This window comes from Pangasianodon hypophthalmus, chromosome 23 (assembly GCF_027358585.1).
Source record: "Pangasianodon hypophthalmus isolate fPanHyp1 chromosome 23, fPanHyp1.pri, whole genome shotgun sequence".
In the NCBI taxonomy this organism is placed as follows: Eukaryota; Metazoa; Chordata; class Actinopteri; order Siluriformes; family Pangasiidae; genus Pangasianodon; species Pangasianodon hypophthalmus.
In genome coordinates this window covers 12,154,906-12,180,071 of record NC_069732.1, presented here as the reverse complement: position 1 = coordinate 12,180,071, position 25,166 = coordinate 12,154,906, and the positions used below count along the sequence as shown (strand labels likewise).

At 39.6% G+C, this 25,166-nt stretch overlaps 1 protein-coding gene across 7 annotated transcripts in view; it reads left to right on the top strand.

Annotated features, from left to right (window-relative positions):
- The window catches only part of trioa (trio Rho guanine nucleotide exchange factor a), a 108,371-nt gene that overhangs the window by 65,624 nt on the left and 17,581 nt on the right, over nucleotides 1–25,166 (top strand). For all 7 annotated transcript variants that reach the window (XM_053228432.1, XM_034298506.2, XM_053228430.1 and 4 more), the window contains 24 exons: nucleotides 1,524–1,655; nucleotides 1,858–2,088; nucleotides 4,122–4,244; nucleotides 5,838–6,029; nucleotides 6,202–6,371; nucleotides 11,880–12,054; nucleotides 14,257–14,452; nucleotides 15,390–15,556; nucleotides 16,064–16,183; nucleotides 16,874–17,065; nucleotides 18,232–18,381; nucleotides 18,465–18,579; nucleotides 19,823–19,938; nucleotides 20,330–20,452; nucleotides 21,006–21,200; nucleotides 21,633–21,748; nucleotides 22,906–22,972; nucleotides 23,125–23,234; nucleotides 23,393–23,462; nucleotides 23,548–23,637; nucleotides 23,734–23,826; nucleotides 23,946–24,057; nucleotides 24,138–24,328; nucleotides 24,426–24,527. In XM_053228432.1, coding sequence (XP_053084407.1) covers nucleotides 1,524–1,655; nucleotides 1,858–2,088; nucleotides 4,122–4,244; nucleotides 5,838–6,029; nucleotides 6,202–6,371; nucleotides 11,880–12,054; nucleotides 14,257–14,452; nucleotides 15,390–15,556; nucleotides 16,064–16,183; nucleotides 16,874–17,065; nucleotides 18,232–18,381; nucleotides 18,465–18,579; nucleotides 19,823–19,938; nucleotides 20,330–20,452; nucleotides 21,006–21,200; nucleotides 21,633–21,748; nucleotides 22,906–22,972; nucleotides 23,125–23,234; nucleotides 23,393–23,462; nucleotides 23,548–23,637; nucleotides 23,734–23,826; nucleotides 23,946–24,057; nucleotides 24,138–24,328; nucleotides 24,426–24,527 — 3,348 coding nt within the window. The remainder of the gene's footprint in view (nucleotides 1–1,523; nucleotides 1,656–1,857; nucleotides 2,089–4,121; nucleotides 4,245–5,837; nucleotides 6,030–6,201; nucleotides 6,372–11,879; nucleotides 12,055–14,256; nucleotides 14,453–15,389; nucleotides 15,557–16,063; nucleotides 16,184–16,873; nucleotides 17,066–18,231; nucleotides 18,382–18,464; nucleotides 18,580–19,822; nucleotides 19,939–20,329; nucleotides 20,453–21,005; nucleotides 21,201–21,632; nucleotides 21,749–22,905; nucleotides 22,973–23,124; nucleotides 23,235–23,392; nucleotides 23,463–23,547; nucleotides 23,638–23,733; nucleotides 23,827–23,945; nucleotides 24,058–24,137; nucleotides 24,329–24,425; nucleotides 24,528–25,166) is intronic.

Genomic DNA, 25,166 nt, shown 5'->3' with positions numbered 1-25,166 from the left:
CAGGATTATATACTGTATATAACTGTGTATGTGACAAATAAAAATCTTGATATTTGGGTAATAGTGATTTGGAATAAAGACAGGCTGATACAAAACAGATACTTTATTAAGCAGAATGGTTTGCTACCATATTTTAAAGATATATTTCAAATATTCACAAAAATGAAGAATAGCAGTATCAGTTGCAGAAAAATTGTGATTAGACAGCTATACAGTAAAAAAGTGCAGTATGATTTTAAAAAAGCTAAACTGTACATTCATACATATGCAAAAAAGAAAGATATATGAAAGGAATGAAATATGACCGGGCATATAGGAACATAATCAACAACAGGCTGGTGTGATGCGGCCCATCACGATGCGAGTGCAGCACCTAATGAGGTGGTTCATTGCCAGTGATTACAATTGTTAATTAAATAAAGAATAACAGGTTGTACATTTTATCTGTTTATATTTACATTTAGCCTGTCATGTTACTGAGAAGTCCTCTGTCCTAAAAAAAAAATAATAATAAAGTTACAGCTTTACCTCTGACTGTTAGAAAGCACTGACGCTGGAGACTCCTTCCAAAATTGCTAAATAAATGTCTCCTAACAGAAACCATCACTGATAACATTAGAATGTGTATGTTTAATAGAAATGCAGTGCAGCCAGAACTACTGTCAGAGCTGCTGTTATAGAAAATCAATCAACACCTACTGACCAAGCAGATTTGAAAATCAACATTGCAGTGTCCTATACATTTACCTAAAAATTTTACCTAAAAAAAAAAAGACTGTATATGTGCTGCGTGTGTAAGACTGCACTGTAGCAGGAGCAGAGGTTGCCCTATTTTCTTGTGATGGTGGAATATTCCTCTCATGTCTGGTGCCTTTTCATGCAGCAGCAAGATTTGCCCTCTTTTTCCAGAGGTTTCTGTCCTGTCAGCTTTGCCCAATCTAGCATTCTCTCTCAGTGCACACAAAGCCTGAGTTCAGTCCCTCTCATGCATGTATTCTGTTTCAGCCTCGGAAACAGGGTCTTCATCTTTCCTCAGGCAAGGGGGATGAATGGTCAGGGGTCATGCGGGTTTTTTTTTTTTTTAACAGATGAAATTTTCATTACACTTCAGTAGTGAAGAAGCTAGCTCCTGTTCTTGCCACAGTATTTCTCCTTTATCAGCATACTGAAGCCTCATTTCTTTTCTCTTCTTTTATTGGTCCCATAGGGACAGGAAGTGTGGAAAAGTACAAATTAATGCCTGTAATGCAAGACTTTGTGTAGAAAATCTAATTATGGGATTCTAGTTCTAGTGCTACATAATTTAAGTTATTAAATGTACTAAACGCTACAGCTTGAAATTTCATTATAATACAAAGAACGTTATACATTCTCTTTAATAGTTAATAAAATAAATGGACACACATTGAGTGTTACGGCTATGAGTATCAGTAGGACTGGGCTGAAGTGGATGTTATTATAGATGATGTTTAACAGCACTGGAGGACTTCTTCATATCTCTTCTGTGTGTCTCCTGCCTACAGTACATGAGTAATGTGGACTCGTGGTGTAAGGCATGTGGAGAGGTGGATTTGCCCTCTGAACTCCAGGACCTAGAAGATGCAATCCATCATCACCAGGGCTTGTATGAACACATCACCACTGCCTATTCTGAGGTACAGTACTCTGTTTGTGTATGTGTGTGTATGTGTGTGTAAGAGACAGTAGAGAGACAGTATTTGTGCACATTGATAAATGGGTTTGAATTAGCCACAGTTTAAGCTAATTATACCATGAAAGAAAGCTGGGACAAATGAAGAAGCAGACCCAATGCAGTAAACCTTTTCATAAACTCGTTTTTCTGTTTGTTTCACACAGGTGAGTCAAGATGGCAAAGCCTTACTGGACAAACTTCAGCGACCCCTGACCCCTGGCAGCGCCGATTCGCTGACAGCCTCCGCTAACTACTCGAAAGCCGTGCACCACGTACTGGACATCATTCACGAGGTGCTGCACCACCAGAGACAGCTGGAAAACATCTGGCAACATCGCAAAGTGCGTCTGCACCAGCGTCTGCAGCTGTGTGTGTTTCAGCAGGATGTCCAGCAGGTAACACACACATACACACACAGCGCAATGAGATATAATGCAGCAAACTGAGAATAGTGTGTATGCGGATCTTTATTTTTAGTTGTATATTGCACTGATTTTATTAAAATTTACATGGTTTTAGACTTTAAGCTTCAAAACATCCACTATGATGTGATTTATTTATTTATTGTTTTTTTTTTTTTTTTTTTTTTTAATGCTTCTGCCAAGATTTTAAAAACAAGTGATATGCCTCACATGCTTAATAATACGGGGTCAGTTACACGAGGTGTGTGTTAGTATGAGGCTAATGTTAGGAAACAGCTGTTGACCTAGCATAAGAGAAACACTCTGATAGAAGGAAATTCAATCAAAACCAGCTGGAGCTCACTGAATAACACTTTGATGGAGTGAGTTTTACTAAAGATGCTGTGTTTCTGTATTTATACCACAGCACTGATGAATTCTCCATCTGATTTTCTCCATCTTAATTTTCTAATAATATCAGCAGCTCTGACTGTGTAGGCTGCAAGACAAATCACAGGTTTTTATTAATGCACACCTTCTAATACGTTATTGTTTCTATAGTAACAGCTCGTTCACAGGGACTTGTATAGCAAAAACTATGTAAACTATGCCTAATAATTATCAAATGAAAACGTGTTACTTAACAAAGAAAACATGTATACTCGTTAATATGGTGACGCTTTCTGTGAGGAGATATTTATTGAACATTTAGTCTCCAGTGTCACACCATTAAATGTAACTATAAAGGGATATAAAGCATGACATGGTCATTAATAAATGAACAAGTTTTATCACTGGCTAATTGCTGTGGTATAAGAGGAATAAAACACATCGCATCACACCACATCATCACTGATTATTTTCCTATAACAGCACACTCTGTTGTGTTTCATTTATTCCTCAATAGAGCATTTTGATTTTATATTTGGATCACTACAGATTCGGTCTTAAACTGTTTGAAGTGGCATTGAAAAGGTCTTATTGTAAATGTTAGAATGCTCGCAGACACCATGTGTAATTTTTATTTGATTTATTTGGTATGTCAACACTGCAAAAAAATTTTAAATCACCTTTTAAGTGCCTTTGAAAACCTGTAGCAATTTAGTCTGACTACATGCAGACCCCTGCAGTTTCAAAGCTTCACGCAGGGGAGTGGGCTGAGTGGGGATTTAAAGAGCATTAAGGGAGTGATGGAAGGACAAAGGCGGAAGGGAAGAGAGATCTGAATGAATAATTAAAAGCGAAGCCTCCAGGTTGCAGGATGATGTTTGCTAATTTGCTGATGTAATGTTGAACAGTGGATGTATCGGCTCTGCCTCTCAGCACTATTTAACCTCTGCGAGCTTTTCCACTGTGTTTGCCTGCAGACCAGTGAGAGTCTCAGCCTTTAAAAAAAGCACATGTCCGTTTGGGCAGGCTATAGCCAAATGTGTAATTACTGTCGATGCCATGTCTTTCATCAAGACAGAAAAACACCACCACAGCATCTTGGCAAGAAGAAGCATAGATTTATTTTCATGTACACACAACAGAAATAAACACATAATTAGACAGTAGGAATGTCCTCCTGTGCTGTCTTTTTTCCACTTTCTCTTTTTAGTTCGGTCTCGGTCTGTGTCTCTGCAGCGCGCTCCGTAGTTGCGGGCTTGAGAGTCGATCTGTTGTGTGTGAGGCTTTGGGTGCTCGCATATGGAGGAATGCGCTACCACTCTCAGTGCTTTATAGAGCGGGATACTGTTGCTATGGAAACCAGAGTTCTCTGCAGCATTCAGGTGCAGTGCACTCGAAGAGTGACAGCGAGGCAGAGGAACAGAGAGGAAACACATCACCTTTTCAGGGCACATCTGCATATTTAGCTTTTCTATGCTGCCTTTGTGCTGCATTGTCATTAGCTCGAGTTGTTTGACAGGACTATTCTCACATCTGTCTTACACAAGTAAAAGGTAAAAAGCTTCATGTCTTAATTTCTAGTTGTGTGTGTGTGTGTGTGTGTGTGTGTGTGTGTGTACGCGCCCGCCCACCTGCAGGTGCTGGACTGGATCGAGAACCACGGTGAGGCGTTCCTCAGTAAGCACACAGGAGTGGGGAAGTCTCTCCATCGCGCCAGAGCACTGCAGAAACGCCATGAGGACTTTGAAGAAGTGGCACAGGTGTGCACCTCCCTCTTTCTTTCTCTTTTCCTCTCACTTGCTTTCTTCACTTGATTTCTCCTCCTTTCTCCTTTTTTAGTATCTGTTTAACTAGCTTGTTTTTTTCTTGTTAAAAGTAAGTAACTATCTGCTCTCTGTACATTATATCTGTAGGTTATGTCTGATTCCAGCACACAAACCTCAATACAACTTCCCTCTGTTAAAACATGAACCCTCTTTGCTGTTAACTCACTTATATTGGAGGTTTAAGGGCAGTTGTCAAATTTAGGCAATAAAAATTCAAAGTACTCAGACTTGAAACTACACAATGAAGGTCTTAGGGTGAGAAAATGAAAAGCTTTTAAATTTGTTCTAATTGAGTTGTGTTCAGTTTTCCGACACTATACAACACAGCACAATACAGTAATACAGCAATACCTGTTCCTTATGCGTTCTCTAAAGGTTTGTGGTATCTTTGTGTGATCAGACCCACACAACAGTGTTGGTAACATGATTGCATGTGAAAAAATTGTTCCACTGAAATGAAGAATTATGCAAATCTAGAATTTAGAAATGCCTGTGCCTGACGAGTTAATTTTACAAAAACATTTAACAACTGCTTCCATTACTAGTGAGTTTTGTGTAAATTTTTTTTTTTCCTTTGTTTTTTTTATTTTGTATTTTTAATACATACAGGACATGTCATTTATTGTGTATGATACTGACACAGATGCTATAGATAGAGCGTATAGATCAGATAGATAATATAGTCCAGATACATAGACTGTATAGATCAGATAGATAGATCAGATGGCTATAGAGCACAGCGACAGAGCAAATAGATAGATAGATAGATTGATAGATATATAAAGCATATAAATAGGTTGGGTGGGTAGATAGGCAGATGGAGTGGATTGATAGAGCAGATAGATGTAGATCACATAGATAGACAGGTAGATCACATAGTTCACATAAATTATATATAGATTTATTGTATAGAATAGATAGAACAGATTGATTAAGTGGATAGATAGATGGATAGATCAGATAGATAGATCAGATAAATCATAGATGGATCATATAGATATTGTATAGAATTGATAGATCATTCAGATAAATCATATGCATACATTGTATAGATTTATTGTATGGAATAGATAAAGCAGATTGATTGAGCAGATAGATAGAGTGAGTGAGTGAGAAGAGATAAAGATATGAAGAGCATATGTATAAGTTGACAGGTAGGTAGGCAGATAGGTTGGACGGTGGGTAGATGGATAGATGGAACAAGCAGATAGATCAGATAAATCATATAGGTATATTATATAGGATAGATAGATAGATGGATAGATAGATGGATAGATAGGTAGATACATCATGTAGATATATTGTATAGGGTGGATAGATATACAGATAGAGATAGATAGAGAGAGAGCAGATTGATCAGATAGACATTCGGCTGAAAAGTGTTGCTTGAGGAGTCCTTCATCAGTGCCAGTAAATGCTAAATGGCGTGTATGTTGAGTATTGTAGTGTGCATGTGTGAGTGTATGTAGTGTATGTTTCTGTGCTGTAGCCTTGACTGTATGTATGATGTGTATGTGCATGGCTCAGAACACATACACCAACGCAGATAAGCTTCTGGAGGCGGCGGAGCAGTTGGCGCAGACGGGCGAGTGTGACCCGGAGGAGATCTACCAGGCCGCCCACCAGCTGGAGGACCGAATCCAGGACTTTGTGAGGCGGGTAGAGCAGCGTAAGGTCCTGCTCGACATGTCCGTCGCCTTCCACACCCACGTGAAAGAGGTCCTTCAGCGCTTTTCACTTTACTTTTCTTTTCTGATTTGCTGCACATTGTTCTCCAACACAGTGAGATGTAGCAGCATTAAAGTGCTTCTGGAATAGTGCAGGGTTAAATGTCTTGCTGGAGCAGCTTTGAAGCATGTGGTGTGTGTGTATGTGTGTGTTTGTGCTGTAGCTATGGACGTGGCTGGAAGAGCTACAGAAGGAGCTGCTGGACGATGTGTATGCTGAGTCGGTGGAGGCCGTGCAGGATCTCATCAAGCGCTTTGGCCAGCAGCAGCAAACCACGCTTCAGGTTACAGTCAACGTCATTAAAGAGGGCGAGGATCTCATTCAGCAGCTCAGGTATACACACACACTCCTCAAAACCTGTTCTCTCAAACATCTTCAAGCCCAAACTTGACCTACATCATTCATCTTTAGCTTAATCAAATTGAGATGGTGGTATATTAGGATTCTACACTTTTAAAGGTGAATTATTCTGTTTATCCAAGGTTTGTGCACACATCCATCCAAATCACTTTATACATGTTTACGGTTTGCTGAATTAACACATTAAAAAAAGTAGTCAGACATTTTCTGTTTTTGATACAAAGCCTGTGGGATTAAAATATGGCCAAGAGTTAGCTGTGCTTAGCGTTGCTGTTACCATGGTTACCACATAAGAGACGCAAGCAGTTTTTACCTGCTCTATGAAAAGCTGTGCTGAGAGGGAATTCTGACCTTTTCAGACATGGAGCAGAAAGAGAAAGATAGAGCAATTTTCCAGTCTGCGTGTGTGAAAAGCCTTTTAAGCTCTAGACAATTTTTCTGGCATTTGAATCACCCAATTTAATAACAGTTGCGATAGATGGACTCTATTTGCGGTTCCTGTTGCCATTGTAAATCAGCTCAAGCCTGGTTAATGCCATTAAATAGTCGAGTGGGTTTTATTGTCATTCCTGCATATCATTTGTATACTTTGGAACAAAATGTCATTTCTTCAGGATCATGGTCCAATGCCCCATGCAGTAGCACATGCAGGAGAGAGTGAGAGAATATACAGTAAATGAGCAGGACAGTGCATGCTAACTAGACATGATGAGGGAACAACAGACTGCTGTTTCACATATGAGGGCTGTGGGTTTTTGTTTGTTTGTTTGTTACCCCACGATTGGCTAATGTCACTCTGATTGACAGGGGAGATTGAGTGTGCCATCTGTCACACTCAGAGCGGCTCAGAGAGCCCATTTTGCTCTCTAGACTCCTGGCTATGGATGGCTTTGTCATTGTTGGAAATCAAACTTCTGATCCCGATGAAAGGGTGACCAGGAGCTATGCATTTAAACATTATAGTACACTAGTACGTGTTATCGCTCAAAGAAAAATGGCAAAAGAGCAGGCTTCTTTTTCCTCCCCAAATTAAAATAGTAATTGAGAAAACTGATGTTAGAATCTGACATTGACATTTGCTTACGTATTTTCGTGCTTGGTAGGCACGCCTTGCTTTTTGTTCCCTTGCTGTCCTGCGGCCGTCAGCGCATACCTGTTTAAACTGCCTGAGTAGCAGCAGATCAACAGTGAAACATATCAGCTGAGTGGAAACATTTCACAGTTTCTACAAGGGACATTAGACATGTGATTTGTGGAGGGAATATAGTAAAAAGTGTGTTATGTTTTTACACACTATGTCTCTTCACAGTGAGCAGGTCTGGAACAGGGTTGGATGAAAGAAACCAGTGCAAATAATTACTAGAGACTGTAGACACTATGCTATCATGCAGTTAAAGTTGGAAAGCCTAGTAGCAGTGATGCACTAGAAAACAAGTGTTGGTAAAAAAAAAAAAAAAAAAAAAAAAAAAGTGACTTAGTAATTAGAGTCTAAAGAATTAAAATTTGATTAGCCCAGTTTCACTCAGCGCTGCAGTATGATTTGTTCGATGTTGGACCTCTTTTTTTTTTTTTTTTTTTTTTTTTTTTTTTTTTTTTTTTTTTAAACCTGTTTTGCTCCACTGCTAGCAGAATCCATTTGTCACAGTCATAATCTACTGTATATGCAGCATGCTGCAGCAGAGAAACGTGAGGTCTGAGTTTCAGCAGGTCTGCTTGCTTATGTAAGCTCAGAGCGAGAGTGAAAATGTGTGTGTGTGTGTGTGTGTGTGTGTGTGTGTGAGCGAGAAAGATAGAAAGAGAAGCTTGTTATAGGTCCTGGAGTCTCTCAGTCTCTCAGCACCCCTCAGGCAGGCAGTGTAGCTCTCTGTTTCTCTGTCAGCTGGCTCACACTGCTCCTGCAGAGCTTTATCCACGTCACTCACACCCTCACAAACATCACACACCTAGCCAGCCAGTACAGCAGTACAGCCAAATTCTAATTTGATTCTGATTATATTATTAAAGCTAAATGTACATCATAATTAATGAGCTAATGTGCCATTGTGTATGTCAAGTATGCCTGTGAAATTCGTACAGATTTTACATAGCTTAATGTAAGAAGCACTACATTTATCATGAAAGGGGGTACATTTTCACACTTTGGTTTTTCACGAGTTCTCCATTAGTCCTTTGTATTATTTGTAGTACTATAATATGCAGAGAAAAAGATGCATGATGCACATTACTGCGTATGACATGTCAGCGGTTCAAATTTAATACGGTTTAACGTTATGTCATGTAACCTCTTGACCTATCAAGTCAGATTATGCCCTTTTTGTGGGATGAGTTTTGACACTATTGTATATGGCTTCACTGGTGTTTCCTTATAATATGTGGTCCTGTCATAAAGATGATACAGATCTGTCATAAAGACCTGTCATAAAGATGATGCACTTACCATAAAGACATGGGCATTTAGCTTTAAAGTGTTAGTGCTGCAACCTGTATAACTCATTAATTAGCAACTGAGACTATGTAAACACATTCAAGTTTATCTTATTTTAGAGATTAAAGGTACATTCAGCAATTTTTAAATCAGTACTATTTCTAATAACAGTTCTCCTCACAAAAATTATAATTTTTAAAATAAAAAATTTAGCTGTCAAAAAATTGTGCTTAGATGAAAATTCTGGTCTCTCAGTTGCTGTAGAAAATCTGATATTGACCACAAACCTGCAACTAATCAGGACAAGGAGGTATTTCTGCTTGCCTGTCAATCCAGAAAGCTCTCTTTCCTGCACTAGCACTGAGACGTTGTAGCACATATCTAGGCAGTATGTGTGCATATGTTTTGAGAGCAGTGAAGGGAAAGGCTGTTACTGTTTGATTTTTTTTATGTATTTTTTTCTCTGCTTTGCTCTCCTGCCAATTCCCACCCACCAGCCAGCACTCCCATATCATACGACAACTAAAAAACTGGGGAAGGTATGGACTAAAGCGTGCTTCTTCCGAGACATGTAAAGTCAGCCACCTGCATCTTTTCAAACTGCTACTCATGCTGTGTCACAGGGCAGCGTAACACACTCTGAGGAAAGCACTATCTGCCCTCTTCCTAATACATGAGCTCACAGATGCCCACAGTTGACTACTGTCATTGTGATTGACAGGAGACAGCAAGAGAGTACAGCCAATCTCTTCGCTCCCGGCCACGGATTGCTGTAGCATCATTTGAATTTTGTTTTTAATCCATTTTGAAATTTGGTTTGAATCGACCAAAATCATAGATTGCACCTTTAATATGCACACTAGAGGGAGAGAGGGAGCGGGACAGGTACCATATATGTGGACTATAGACAATGTAGGAGGAGAGTGAATATGGATAATGTAGAGCCCGAGGGATTAAGAGGTGGTAAGAGCATCAGAGGTGAACATAGATGGAGCGGTGTGGCTGTGAGTTCTCTAATCAGAGTGTCATTGGTGATGTCATCCTCTCTCAGAGACTCACTTACACCCTCTTCCACTCCACTCGATCTTATACGCCTGGCACTTTGTTATACAGTCCTGGTTGCATAACCACAGCTTTAATAATTGTCGGCTAATTATGTAGAGGACTACTTCAACCACCCATGCACAGTGGTACAAACAAAAAGCCTCACAGCTCACTGTCTCACATGGTGGTGTACGCACCACACAGGCACACTCACTGGTGTTTGGCTGCATATTGAGTTTGCCTTCCAAATCCAAAACATGCATCAAACCCACAAGTCCATGCTTTATTTGATTCGGTGTGGTCCTTCATAATGAAGGTGTCAATTATTTTGTCATGAAGGTCAAGCAATTAGCATTGCATTCATTGCTGGAAAGAAATATTCTGTATTTCTGTGCCTGGCTTATGAAACACTGTAACATGGAGTCACTGTTTCTTTTCACACACAGTTAATGTTACAGCACAGCATTTAACTTTGATTTGACTGTTAATCACAATCTGTCTGTGGCCTGCATGGCTAACAGGGTTACTAACAGTGAAAGATTCTTCTTCTTCTTCTTCTTCTTCTTCTTCTTATTATTATTATTATTGCTGTTTTCTTTATCTTATTGATTTTGAATTATTCTACTGTATGGGTTATATCAGATCTTTTTTTATGTGATATAGCAACCAACAAAATTCAAGTGAACAACAAATAGTAATGCTTTAGGGAAGCATGGTGGTGGCAGCATCATTCTATGGGCTGCTTCTCTTCAGCTGGACCTGGGGCTCTAGTCAAGGATAGAGGGAATGATGGATAGCTCCTTTCAGTATGGTAACGACCCAAAGCACAAATACAAGTCAACAAACGAATGGCTTCAGAAGAAGAATATTAGTGTTTTGGAATGGTCCAGTCAGAGCCCAGATCTAAATCCTACTGAAAGACCTGTAGAATGACTTGAAGAGTGCACAGGAGAACCCGTCACAATTTAATCGATCTGGAGTGAGGAAGCAGAATAATCTGACATGATTTACATTGGTTTCATTTTTTTAACATTACAAAAACCTGCAATTTTAACCAGGGTGTATAGATTTTTTATATCCCCTGTATATATTTCAGGAAATTATTATTTTGATCTGTTGCGTCTTGTTTTCATTCTGAAATTGAAACAGGGATTACTGTAGCCGTGTTGTACATAATGAAGTGGTTTTAGTGAAAGTAGCAATAATGTGCTTTTGTGGAAATAAATAATATAGTGCTTAATATGAATGAACTGGAAATTGGGATTAGTAATGTTTGAAAACTCTGGCTGCTAATTATCCATACTTTGGTTTTGTGAGGGCATTTTCAGCAAAGTCAAATCTGCAGTAATGTGTGGGTAACTATAGCACTGAGAGATTTTTTTTGCCTGATGTCTGTGTCCTTTTCCCACAATACCAGTTTAACTACTCTCGCTGTTGAGCTTGGAAAACAAACTCAGTAAACCATAAGTATGGGTTCTCAATTTTCCCACGGTTAGACTGTAGGAGTTTGATGTACTACATATTGCACAAAATGTCACACAGAGAAGCCCTCTTATTGTATATTAGGACTGTCAAGCTCTCTTAATTATGCATTCAAATTTGAATTACTTAATGAACTTAGTGTATACTAAGGCTATTCTTTGAAATTAAAATGAACTGTACCAGTACTGTGTATGTCTGTACTGTGTACACCGTAAAGGTAAAAATACTAATATTATTATATTGTAATGTTATCATAAACCTTTTTATGATATGATTATATGACTTTTTATTTCCCCAGTAATGTTTTCTGGATCCTGACATAGATTTAACAGATAAAGCAGCTTAGAATCCGAGTTAAATTCTGGGAAATGTGACCCATTAATTCGACTCAATAAGCAGAACAAACAAGAAGGAACAACAGAACAGGTCATGTGGTCAAAAACCGATAGGAAGCGAATGCTAGGTGATTAAATAGTATCTCTGTACTGTGAAATGACATCTGACAACTCCACTGTGTGTATTTCCCACAGAGATTCAGCCATTTCAAGCAATAAGGCCCCACACAACAGCTCCATAAACCACATTGAGAGTGTGCTGCAGCAGCTGGATGAGGCTCAGGCTCAGATGGAGGAGCTCTTCCAGGAGAGGAAGATCAAACTGGAGCTCTTCCTCCAGCTCAGGATCTTTGAGCGTGACGCCATTGATGTGAGTCATGCTATGCCACCTGCATTCTGTGTGTGTGTGTGTGTGTGTGTGTGTGTGTGTGTGTGTGTGTGTGTGTGTGTGTGTGAGTACAAATACATTTAGATAATGCTTTTTCTCAATTCTCATACAATTATGTATGGGTGTGTTTTTGTGCACAGAATAATAAGATTTATTTATGTAAAGCCTTTCTCTTACTCAAACACTAAAATAAATGCAGAAAACAAAAAAACGTGCATATTGGAACTGTGAACACCAACAAAAACATTTTGGATGTAGGAAGATTTTTTCCTAAGCAGGATGGAGCAGGGAGTCAGAAATGAGATTGTGGAACAAGAAGACACACACAGCCAGTATGAACACTGTTTAATAATAGCCATGATGATCTGTTTTGTTGTATTTCCACCTTCTAAAATTGTTTCCACCCTTGTGAACAGAAATTTCCTGTTTTGTCCGTGTCTCTTTTCCCATTCAAGTAAATAGGACACCGACCACAATCACAGCACAGCGAAATCTGTGCAGTGAAATCTGTAACCATGCCGATACGAGCATGTTGTGCCAGTCACAGTATTTTTGATGGCTGATGCTGCCACACACTCCCAATCTGCAATCGCACAATGCCACCTGGCAACACTCTCTCTCTGCAATACGTCCCCTTCGGCTAGACTCTGTTAAAGCTCCGCCTCCAATGGAGAAACAGACTTGACCACTGACCAGACCAGCTTCCTGCTACACTGAGATTAACCTCACAGTTCAAAAAACCCCATCCAAAGAAGCAGAAGGGAAAATAAATCTGGAAACGGAAGCCTCTGTGTGTGTGTGTGTGTGTTGAACTAAAACTGTGTGTTTGCGTTAGTTGAAATGAAGCCCAGCAGCTGTAGTTGTGCGCTCCCTGCTGTCTCATTTCCAATTAACCAGCAATTAATGAGCTGCAGCTTTCACAAGCTAAAAATGAGCTGTAGCCAACAGTGATTGTTCACAGAGCTCATGCACACACTGTGCCTGTAGAGTGTGAGGGTCAGGACGAGGTCAGCCCCAGCACATGCTACAGAGAGGAGAATTTTAGGATTAGGGCTGCAAAAACCAGTTAGCATGTTTCACTTCCCAAGCATATGTTTTGGGCGCTTTTGTTTTTAATGCAGAACTGCTTGTGCGTACTGCATTATACCATACTTTTACTTTATTGAGTGAAACTACCAGAGATTTAAGTATTGCTGTTTTGACTCCTCTTTGGTCATGATCGTTCAAACTTCTGTCTATGATATGTAATTTCCGTGGTGTTGCAGGTGTACATGGAAAGAAGAGAGGTCACGCCTTTTTTTTTTTTTTTTTTTTTTTTTTTAAAAAAAACATGTTAAAGTTCACACAAACTTGGCCTAAGAAGCAAGAAGCTTATACACTGCCCGGCCAAAAAAAAAGTTGCTGTTTAGATTTTAATAGACAAATACATAAGAGTCTATAAATGGATCATTATTAGAGTGATTATTGATTAATGAAATTAATGCACCTCTTGATGGAAATAACATCACAACATTTATTTCCATCAAGCGGTGCATCCGTTTTTGGTCAAGATCTTGTATTGACAATGAAAGAGGTGAGCACTCTGTAAAGTCTCCTCCAGCACATCCCAAAGACTTTCACTGAGGTTAAGGTCAGGACTCAGAGGTGCCAATTTGTGTGTGAAAATTTTTCTTTATGCTCCTGAACCCTTCTTTCACAATTTTAACCCTGATGAATCTTGGCAGTGTCATCCTGGAATATGGCCATGATACGTCTTTCTACATGGTTATTAAAGAACTAAAAAACTACACACTTCATCTTTTAAGATTAAAAGAACTCTTGCCAAACATGTATCATGCTAGAAACATTATAATCACTCTAATAATGATCCATTCATAGACTCTTATGTATTTGCCTATTACAATCTAAACAGCGACTTTTTTTTGGATGGGCAGTGTATATTGTAAGGGAAATCAGTCATTCTGGTGTTTTTTGCGCTTTTTAAAACTGCATTAATATCGTTAGGCCTACCAAAAACTGTTTTAATACATTCTACCCAGGAATAGAGGCATGTATGCTCTTACATTATAACATGTTTCTGTTGTTGGTTAAGTAAACGACATGTTGAATATAAAAAGCCATGTCTTTGCACAACAGAAGAAGTGTCTGTGTTTATCAGGATGAAACCTGTGGTGTTCTCCACAGATCATCTCAGATTTGGACTCCTGGAATGAGGAGCTGTCACAACAGATGAGTGACTTTGACACAGAGGACCTGACACTGGCTGAGCAGAGACTGCAGCACCATGCAGACAAAGCGCTCACTATGAACAACCTCACGTTTGACGTCATCCATCAGGGCCAGGAGCTGCTGCAGTACGTCAACGAAGTTCAGGCATCTGGTGAGGCTCACTCTTTTCCTTACACACGCATTAACTGGACATTAATGTTAACTGAAGCTCTTGACCTGTATCTGCATGATTTTTTTGTACTGCGCTGCTGCCACTTGATTGAATGACTGGGTAACTGCATAAACGAGCAGGTGTATCGGTGTTCCTGTTAAAGTGGACAGTGAGTGTACACACCCTTCTAACACACTCGGGTATGATGTCCATCTCACGATTAGCGAATCTGGTACATGTCCTCTTATCTTGGACTTGTTCAGCAATGTATGAGACATGAGCTCTGATTGAAACTTGGTCATAACACAGAAAATTGGTTATTACAGGTTTTCTGTTGCATACTGTAGTCAATCTGTAATGATTAGTAAATCTGGCATACATCGTCTTATCCTGGATTTTTTCAGCAGCATAAAGAATGGGGCTCTGTTTGAACAAAAATAGTCATGACATAGATTTCCTATTGCATCTTTGTGGTCTTGTTAGTCTGGAGACCATAGAAAACTCAGGGCCATAAACTCTTTGCATTGTTTACAAAACCTTCAAGAGAGATTTGTAATTCTGTTCAAGCATACATGACGTCATGACAAATGTGGTTACATTTGCAGCTTTAGCTTTTGGTTCTTATTGATCCAAGCCTTTGGTACTGCTTCTGTTCTGCCCTGAACGATGCAGTGGTGACAGCACACACACAGAGATAAGAGAGTGTAATCTCACCCACTGGTGTCATTGACTATACGTCCTACATCAAATGACCACATGCAGACGTGGACATTTTCACAAATTCTCTGCTGTCCACCTGCCCCTGTTGGGACGCTTATCAAATTGCCCTCATCACCCCTTCAGTATCTGCTCTAAAGCAGAGTCGGTCTATGAGCCTTATCTCTGCTGACTTTGTACGTTTCCTTCTTGCTCTGAATCAGCCTCTGTCTGTGTGTAGGTGTGGAGTTGCTGTGCGATCGGGATGTGGACATGGCTACACGTGTTCAGGATCTTCTGGAGTTCCTGCATGAGAAGCAGCAGGAGCTGGATGTGGCTGCAGAGCAGCACCGCCGCCACCTGGAGCAGTGTGTGCAGCTACGCCACCTGCAGGCAGAGGTCAAGCAGGTAGCATTTTTTTTTTTTTTTTTTTTTTTTTTTTAAATAGAAGTGATTATAATGTAGGGGTGCTTTCAACTCGTCTTTGCCCATGATACATATTTTTTTTTTTATTTAAGCCCCTTTGTCACAGTTAGGCTGAATCCTGAATGGCATTTTATTCACTACATATGCTCACTACATGAGCCTGTTAAAATTTATTTAATTGATTCCATGTAATATCACATTTAAGATTTTTTAAATTATTTTTAGATAATTGATATGTAATGTAAAAAAAGTGAAAATATAGCATGCTATAAATAATATTCATATATACAGAGAACATTCTTCTCCTATACCAAGTGAAGCTTCATTTGATCATTTACGTTTAGTAACCATGTTTGCAGATATATATTAAGTGACTAAATGTATCTTAAAAATTTAAATGTGGATTTTTTGTAATTTGTAAACAGAGGTTTATTCTGACACCCGAAATATGCAAATATCAGAGTTATCTAAGGGGTGTGTGTTTGTCAGGTCCTGGGCTGGATCCGTAATGGTGAGTCCATGCTGAATGCTGGTCTGATCACAGCCAGTTCTCTGCAGGAGGCCGAGCAGCTGCAGAGAGAGCATGAGCAGTTCCAGCATGCTATTGAGGTACATTTATTTCTCTCTACCACTTTCCTCTCCCTCCTCTCATTAGCTCCTTCTTTACTGACTCTCTAGACTCTTGAGAGTTTGTTACTTCTGTGGTACAAAAGGCTAAAGTGCAAGCATACATATCCAATAACAGCATAATAACGACAGCTTACAGTCCTAGTTAATTTCAGCATTTAGATACAACTGCTAGAGACTCATTTTATCAAAAACCCTTGAACAGTCTCATTTGTTGCACAGCAGAGGAAGCCTGCCAAGTTCTTCTGTTCTTTTTTTTTTCTCTAAAGGGCAGATTACATCTGCATGTGTGGCTAGGAGTGGTAGCAACTTGGAGAGACAAAGCAGCCTGTCATAATTGCCTCTTCATTTCCGAGAGATCTCAATTTCCTTTCTTGCAGCCCTTGGTAGTGATAGAACTCTGTATAGAGCTATAAATGACCAATAGGATGCCTTTCAGCTGTAATTCATGTAATTAATCTCTTTCAGAAGTGGATTAATGGAATAAACTGATCATCAAATTCATCTTCTTTCTCTTAGCCTGAACATACTTGGCCTTTGGGTTATTTATTCATTATTGTCTAATGAGCCCCCTTTTTCACCAGTCATGTTTTTTGCATTTTTCTTTTTCCTTGTTACGTGTGTTTTATTTGACTGTGTCTCTGTTCTATCTGTCTGTCTGTCTGTGAGCAGAAAACCCATCAGAGCGCTCTGCAGGTGCAGCAGAAGGCGGAGGCGATGCTGCAGGCCAATCACTACGACATGGACATGATCCGTGACTGCGCTGAGAATGTGGCTTCTCACTGGCAGCAGCTCATGCTCAAGATGGAGGACCGTCTCAAACTTGTCAATGCATCTGTGGCTTTCTACAAGACCTCTGAACAGGTGAGAGCAGTGGCTCAGAGAGAATTATTTCTCTACATGTAAAAATGAGACACCACAATAATGCTGTTATTATGCTGTAACACTCATCGTTCTGTCCCCAACCAGAACAGCAGCAGGGCCCCTTTTCTTTAAAGGACATTGAGGCATACACTGTTTCAACATATAGGGGCAAGGTTATTTAGGGGAGTGAGGAAAGCTAATCAATTGTTATATGTCTTAAGGGTGTGTAAAATTACAAACGGCTTCTTTAAATGTGTATTTTGAATTAAAGTCACATTGAAAAAGGAGGGTTGGAACAATACCATTCTGCTGCATATGTGTGACAAACAATATCAGTAGAAGACATGAAGAAAACACAAATGGGTGGCCACAGGTGCATGTACAAACATGGAGAAGACATTTATTATTGTGTTGAAGCATGCAGTAGGTCATTATGTATGGTGCAATTTTAGCTTCAGTTACTGAGTAAACTGAGCTTCCAGTATTGCTTTGATTTTCCTTCAAGTCATGTACTGACAGCACAGACAGCAGAAGAAGAGAGTGTGGTGTTAGAATATCACCAAACAACTCAGAAAACACACTGCTTCAAAATGAATAATAAATATGTCTTCACAATAGTCACAGCAAGATTAATTCAATCAGTTCTGTTCTCTTGACCACGTTTTTCGTAATTAATATCTTTTTTATAAGGTTGTTTAAACATTTCAAATAATTTGTGTGCTGCCATCTTTACAGAGTGTGTAAGCGCTTTTCTCTGCCTTTGTGATGATGTGATGAGCACCATGGACATTTTTACAGCCAGTATCTCTTCACAAAATGAATTGATTAGACTTATGTCTATTATGCAGTGGAATGTAGCTATGCAAAAACGTAATCAAGTGACGTTCAGTTTTTGTGAGAAAAGAACGCAGCTTGAAAGGTTTTAGACGTCTTTAGGCAGGCTGACTGTTTTTAGTGCCATGTTTATTAAACTGGCTCCTTAATACTCCTACTCAATCTTTGCAGGCAGACAAGTAGCCTAAGTAAAAACATTTCTACATTGTTTTGGTCAAATTTATATGTGTATATATGTGTGTATGTAAAATTTAAAGATGTCACAATATGTTATTGGCAGACAGCTAGAAGGCTTTGGTGTTTGTAATTGTAATGTTTGGTTTGCTCTACAGGTGTGCAGTGTTTTGGAGAGTCTGGAGCAGGAGTATAAGCGGGAGGAGGACTGGTGTGGTGGAGCAGACAAACTGGGTCCTAACTGTGAGACAGATCATGTCACCCCTATGATCAGCAAGCACCTGGAGCAGAAAGAGGCCTTTCTCAAGGTACCGTACCCTCAGGCTACAGTATCTCTGCAGCTTTTCAATGGGCTTTAATGATTCACGTATGTGTATGCGTCTCCTTTCAGGCATGCACCCTGGCTAGACGAAACGCTGATGTGTTCCTCAAGTACATGCACAGGAACAGTGTGAACATGCCTGGGATGCTGAGTCACGTCAAAGCACCCGAGCAGCAGGTCAAAAGTGAGTTCACAGTACACTGTAGGAGGACAGGGTATCTCAGGATGTTTGCAGTGATTCAGTTACACAGCATTGCTAACAAATGGCTGTGTCTATGACAGTGCTTTTCATTTCAAACACACTGTACATGTTGTTTTCCTGCGGTTGAGCTTTTACCCACTTGTGTCTCTCTGGCTGTTGTCTCTGGAGGCATATCTAAACACAGCTGGTCTGCCTACAGGAGAAATATTTGTTTCTTTTTTGTTTGTTTAGCATTTATTTTAAGCTCTGGTGCGACATCTAGTGGAGAAGTGTGACATTGCATGGTTATGTCTTTTTGACAAGAGTTGTGGTTGCAGCAACTGACCCACTTAGATCTAGTTTAGCCCAGTTTAGAGCATGCAGTGTATCTGCACCCCCCTGTTCTGTGCTGTTCTGTTCCATGATTTAATGACTCACGAATCTGGAAACAGTAAGTGGGTCAGGCCTCAGCACTGCAGAACTAGACACACTGTCTCAGGGGGTGGATCCATCCTTTAGTCTTCACATGATATACACACACTCAGAAACACACCTCATTACCAAGTGCATGTCCTTCCTCCAGCTATAGACATAATTGATGTCTGCTGCTTAATAGACATAACCATTTTCAAGCTGTATGCATTTAAAATGATTAGAAGGACCAAATAAGGCAGTTCAGGTAGACATTTAAAAACAAGAACTTCCTTTAAAAGGAATCAAAGGATCTTCTAGTTTATTTTTCACCAGCTTAACTACAATAGTGATAGTATCATTTTGGTGCACAATGACGCCCTGGCAGAAGGCATGTCCAATAGGCAGTTTGTTTAACCAGCTCATATTAGTGATATTGGAATTACTGGTGAAAAGGTGTTTTAAAACAAGCTAAACAAAAATTCACACTGTAACAGATCTTAGAAGATATTATATCAGTTGATTGTGGATGAAACTATAATGAAATAATAATTAAAAAAAAAAAAATTCTATGGATGTGAGCAACATAGTAAACCCTCTGTGTGCCACAGAAAGTGGCTTTTGCAAGTACATATTATGACTAGCCTGTCAATAACAAACAGTTCTGCTGGTCCTCATGCCTGAGTTCTGTTGTTTGCTGTTGGTACTCGTCTTGTGCAGGTATGCTCTACTGGAACTTTGTGGTTAACGGAAACAATGCGCTTTCAGGTATTTGATGTCAAAGTTCTGTTTTTGTGCAGTGGAAAAAGGCCTTTTGTGTGTTTGTTTTGTTCAGACATCCTGAATGAGTTGCTGCAGAGGGAGAATCGTGTGCTGCACTTCTGGACAATGAGGAAGAGGAGGCTGGACCAGTGCCAGCAATACGTGGTGTTTGAGCGCAGTGCCAAACAGGTTTGTCTCTTAGATACACGCATAGGCACACTTACCTGCTCATGTTTGCTGTCTCGCTTTTTCCCATCTTTTCCTCTTTCACTTTGTTTTCCTGAGGCAGACTGTAACAATCTAACTTATACCACACTGTGTTGCCTTTAATTACTATTTTCAACATTCTCATTAAGCTAATTAGTTTTGTTTCCACACAACACTCACTGCTAAAGAGTGCTGCACTGCAGAGCACCGCCTGACCATCTGTCCCTCTGCTTTCACTGACCACTTGTCTGCTTCTGACACTGAATTCATCTCAGAGCCTCAATTTCTTCTGCTCAGTGATCTCTAACTGAAATGAACTGCTCTGAAGTAAATCCCGTAAGCAGGTACTGATGTGTATTAATGTGCTTTACAGGCTCTTGAGTGGATCCATGACACTGGTGAGTTCTACCTGTCCACACACACGTCCACAGGCTCCAGCATCCACCACACTCAGGAGCTGCTGAAAGAGCATGAGGACTTCCATATTACAGCCAAGGTAGCCTCCTCGCTTCACTGCTGGAGCTTTTCCACACATTTCACTTACACAGAATGCACAAGATATATTTAAAGTGAAAATCATAATTTTTAAATTGCAGATTTCTGTTTTATAGATTGGCATTTTGTTCAAATTTGTTAACACAGCCCTAATTTCCATTTTTTCCATGTTTAAACTGAAACTTTGTTCAGTATGTTTGTATTTATACTGCCTTGTATAAGTATTCACACCCCTTGAACTTGACCTGAAATGGACTCATGAACCGAAATAGATAAATGAGACACAGTACAAATTAAGTCCATTTTGTTTCCAGTTTGTCACACTACAGAATGTGGTAAAGTTCAAGGTGGGAGAATACTTATGCAAGCCAGTGTATAGTTGAGATGAGATTGTGATGTCCAGTTGAAGCAGCAACTAATGTCAGTAAATGCAACTTAATATAGATTTAATTTATTATTGAACATAGAATATTTTAATGGGTTAAAATTGTATGTTAATGGATACTTTAACACTAGACTTGCACCCTGTTGTCTGTCCCTCTCTACATCCTCAGCAAACCAAAGAGCGGGTGAAGCTGTTGATCCAGCTGGCTGATGGCTTCTGTGATAAAGGTCACGCTCATGCTGCCGAGATCAAGAAATGGGTGACAGCTGTGGACAAGCGCTACCGAGACTTTTCACTGCGCATGGATAAATACCGCACCTCACTGGAGAAAGCACTGGGCATCTCTACTGACTCAAACAAAGCGGTATGTTTCTCCCGTCTGCTGTCTGCCTTTACCAGCACGAAACCCTCTCTGCTATCACTCTGAGCATGCGTGCTGTTGAGACATCTGTAGGTTTGATGGAGTTGGGAGGTGTTTTACTATTCATGCAATAGGGATGTACTTTCAATAAGCTCACCAGTGAAGTGTCCACCCACATATTTTTAAAACCTCACACAGTGCCTCACATGAAGGTACCATAATACCATAATAGATAGCAGATTTATAAAATGATTCACTGGTTCAATCCAAAATGTGCCATGTATTTAAGCCAGCAATTCTTCAAGGAGAACCACAACATGCTCTGTTCATAATAAAGATGCTAAATATTTAAAGTATAAATATTTACTCATTGTTTGTTACTCTAGTTCTTGTCACTTTCAATAATTCATTGTTCTTTAATTTTCTCTTTTCCAGAGCAAGGACCTGCAGTTGGATATTATCCCTGCCAGTGCCCCGGGGTCAGAGGTCAAACTAAGGGATGCTGCTCATGAGCTGAATGAAGAGAAGCGCAAGTCTGCTCGCAGGAAGGAGTATGTGTCCTCAGATGCTTCCTTTCTGTATCTTCTTATACTGCTTCACATCTCCCGCCGCTGCACGGCTCCGATCACTGCACACGCTCCCGCCACCGCACAAATCCCGCCACTGCACATGCTCCCACAACCACAATGCTCATATCATTGCACAGCTGCACTTTCCAGTATTATATTTTGACTCTTTTTTTTCTGGTCACCTCAGCAATTTGAAACCAAAAGAACTAGAAGATACTTCACTGCACAGCTCATACTCCACTACTCTTTTGCCAGATTTTAATGGCAATCATGTCTGGACAGACATCAAGTTATAGCAACATATTTGTCAACTGTATAAGCAGTTCACCAAATTTGAGCTTTTAAAGGAATGTACTCTGATATGACCATCCAGCATGTCCAGCACTGATAGCACTGCGGTTGTTATACTGCACTTATCAGGGTTATGCTTTGAATTTTTTCTTTTTCTGGTCACCTGAGCAAATTGAGACCAAAAGTATATAAATGACTAGAAGATAAACTTCCATTTTATTGCTGGATAATTCTATGCATGCTTAGTTGTTTGAACAATGAGTGATATTTTCCCAAAAACATGCTCAAGAAAAAAAAAAAAGTAATTCATATGTATGCGTTTTCAGATAGATGCAAAAATGTCCTTGTGAAAGCAACTTTACTGTATAATACACTCCCGTCATTCTTTCTCCCATGCTATGGAAGGCGTCTGTGCTTGGCTTTATTCATACTTTTGTGGATATCAGCATTTTCTTGATTCCATTAACCGTGATGAAGTTTTACTATCAGAAGTTATGTGTCTTTGTCGTGTTTTAAAGGTTATTTACTGCTCATAGCGTCTGTGCCTGCATTGCACTCCATTGTTATTTATAGTGCAGCTCTATGCAGTAGGTGTTTCACTGATGAGTGATAATGACAGATTGTAGACCTATGCATAAAACTGTCATAAACTCTCATAATTGATTTGTGACATGCAATATCTAGGAGACTGCTCTTGAATTTCAATAAGCATGCTTGAGCAAATGAATTTTATCACTGGGTTTTTGCTGTTACAGCGCATCATGAATACTTCTATCATCAGTTTATATACTTTGGGCCTGTTTATTTATTATTTATTTGAATTTGTGTGTGTGTGTGTGTGTGTACAGTTTCATCATGGCAGAGCTGATTCAGACAGAGAAGGCCTATGTGAGGGACTTGAGAGAGTGTATGGATGTAAGTAATAGTCATCCTAATGCTTATATATTTTATTGTTGTCTTATATCCTGTATTATTTTTTTTTATTGTATTGTGTTTCATATTTTTTTAGATTTGATTTTTTTCCCCCTCATTTTGAAATAAAACACCTTTACTGTGCCCTTCTGCAGACATATCTCTGGGAAATGACCAGTGGTGTAGAGGAAATCCCACCAGGTATTGTCAACAAAGAGCACATCATTTTTGGCAACATGCAGGACCTCTATGAATTCCATCACAAGTGAGTTTTTGTTTATGACCATCAGTCAAAATTCACAAAACTGTGCTTTTTAAAGTTTTGGTGATCTGCTGTAGTATTGCATAAATACCAATAAACCATTGATGTGTACCATCATGGATAGATGTTTGCATCTCTTTCTCTCTCTCTGTCCTTCACAGTATCTTTCTGAAAGAGCTGGAGAAGTATGAACAGCTTCCAGAGGATGTGGGTCATTGTTTCGTAACCTGGGTAAGCTTATTGAACACAAAGCTTACAATGAAAAATGTTATTTATTTTAGTGGTCAGTGAATAACCTTTATTTGTTCTTTTGCAGGCTGACAAATTCCAGATGTATGTAAACTACTGCAAAAACAAGCCAGACTCCACGCAACTCATTCTTGAGCATGCTGGATCCTACTTTGATGTAAGAGCTTGCTTTTACAGTAATAACCACAATGACATTGTTAGGATTTCTAACTTATTTTGCATATAATGTGGCTATAAATCTGTGACCTCACAGGAGATCCAGCAGAGGCACCGTCTGGCTAACTCCATCTCATCCTATCTAATCAAACCAGTGCAGAGAATAACCAAATACCAGCTGCTGCTCAAGGTTAGGACAGCTCTGACAGCACTGACCTTCACAGTAACATATGAAATCCTTTGAGTCTCACAGTAAAGGTTAATGGGTACTTTTGCATTTTCTAATGTGCCATTGTGTTGTATATGTAGGAACTGCTGACATGTTGTGAGGAGGGCAAAGGAGAAATCAAAGATGGCTTGGAGGTTATGCTCAGTGTACCTAAGAGGGCCAATGATGCCATGCACCTTAGCATGCTGGAAGGTATTCACACATGCCCAGGCTTGCATACACATACACATACACATGTACATGATATGACTGACTGTCATGTGTCCTCTTAGGTTTTGATGAGAACATTGAGTCTCAGGGAGAACTGATCCTCCAGGAGTCCTTCCAGGTGTGGGATCCCAAGACTCTGATCAGGAAGGGCAGAGAGCGCCACCTCTTCCTCTTTGAGATGTCTCTTGTCTTCAGCAAGGAGGTTAAAGATTCCAATGGCAGGAGCAAATACATCTACAAGAGCAAACTCTTTGTATGTGTTCTCTCAAGACTTCATGATGATCAAATGATGAGTTCTGCTTTTGTAGGTCTTTAGGTTATGAACGTAACTTTGCCTTGTCTGTGTTTAGACTTCAGAGTTGGGTGTTACCGAACATGTGGAGGGGGATCCATGTAAATTTGCCCTCTGGGTGGGTCGGACACCAACCTCTGACAACAAGATTGTTCTTAAGGTATGTGCCTCACACTTTTGTTTATGCTGTCTCTGTTTATTTTCTCCCACTTTCTGGTTCTGCTTGGTGGCATGGCTGTGGTGTTGAGCTCTAAGGTGGTTGTCTAGCTTTCTTTTCAGTTCTAGCTCATCTTTCTCACTTTTCTATCTGCTGTCTCAGAGTGATTTCTAACTCCTTTCTACATATGTGAGCTGTGATAGTTGTTATATAAATGTTTGCATCTCTGAATATTAACCAATCTTGGTGCCATATTATCTCTACACTGGCTCAAAGATCTGCAACACCCACAGCGTCTTGAATTATACCTTTATTTCTTTAAACCCTTTATGCACTAAACACATATGATCTGCATTATATCGTGTTTCAAAATGTCTTTTTATTATTTGCTAATTCTCAGTTCTTCCTGCTCTCCCTGCCCCAAAAGCTAATCACATTCACAGAACTAGTTCAATTCAAAGGTTTGCTTTAATATTTGGTCAGTGCAAGGCACTTAAATGGATTTCCTAAGCTATGTTCAAGTTATATCTATTATTAATTGTTTCTGTCATGTTTAGGAATTCACAAGTTAGTTTAGGTCATCAATACACTGATTTAAAGAAGATCTTTGAGAATTTTTAGTCAGTATATTATTAATTCTAG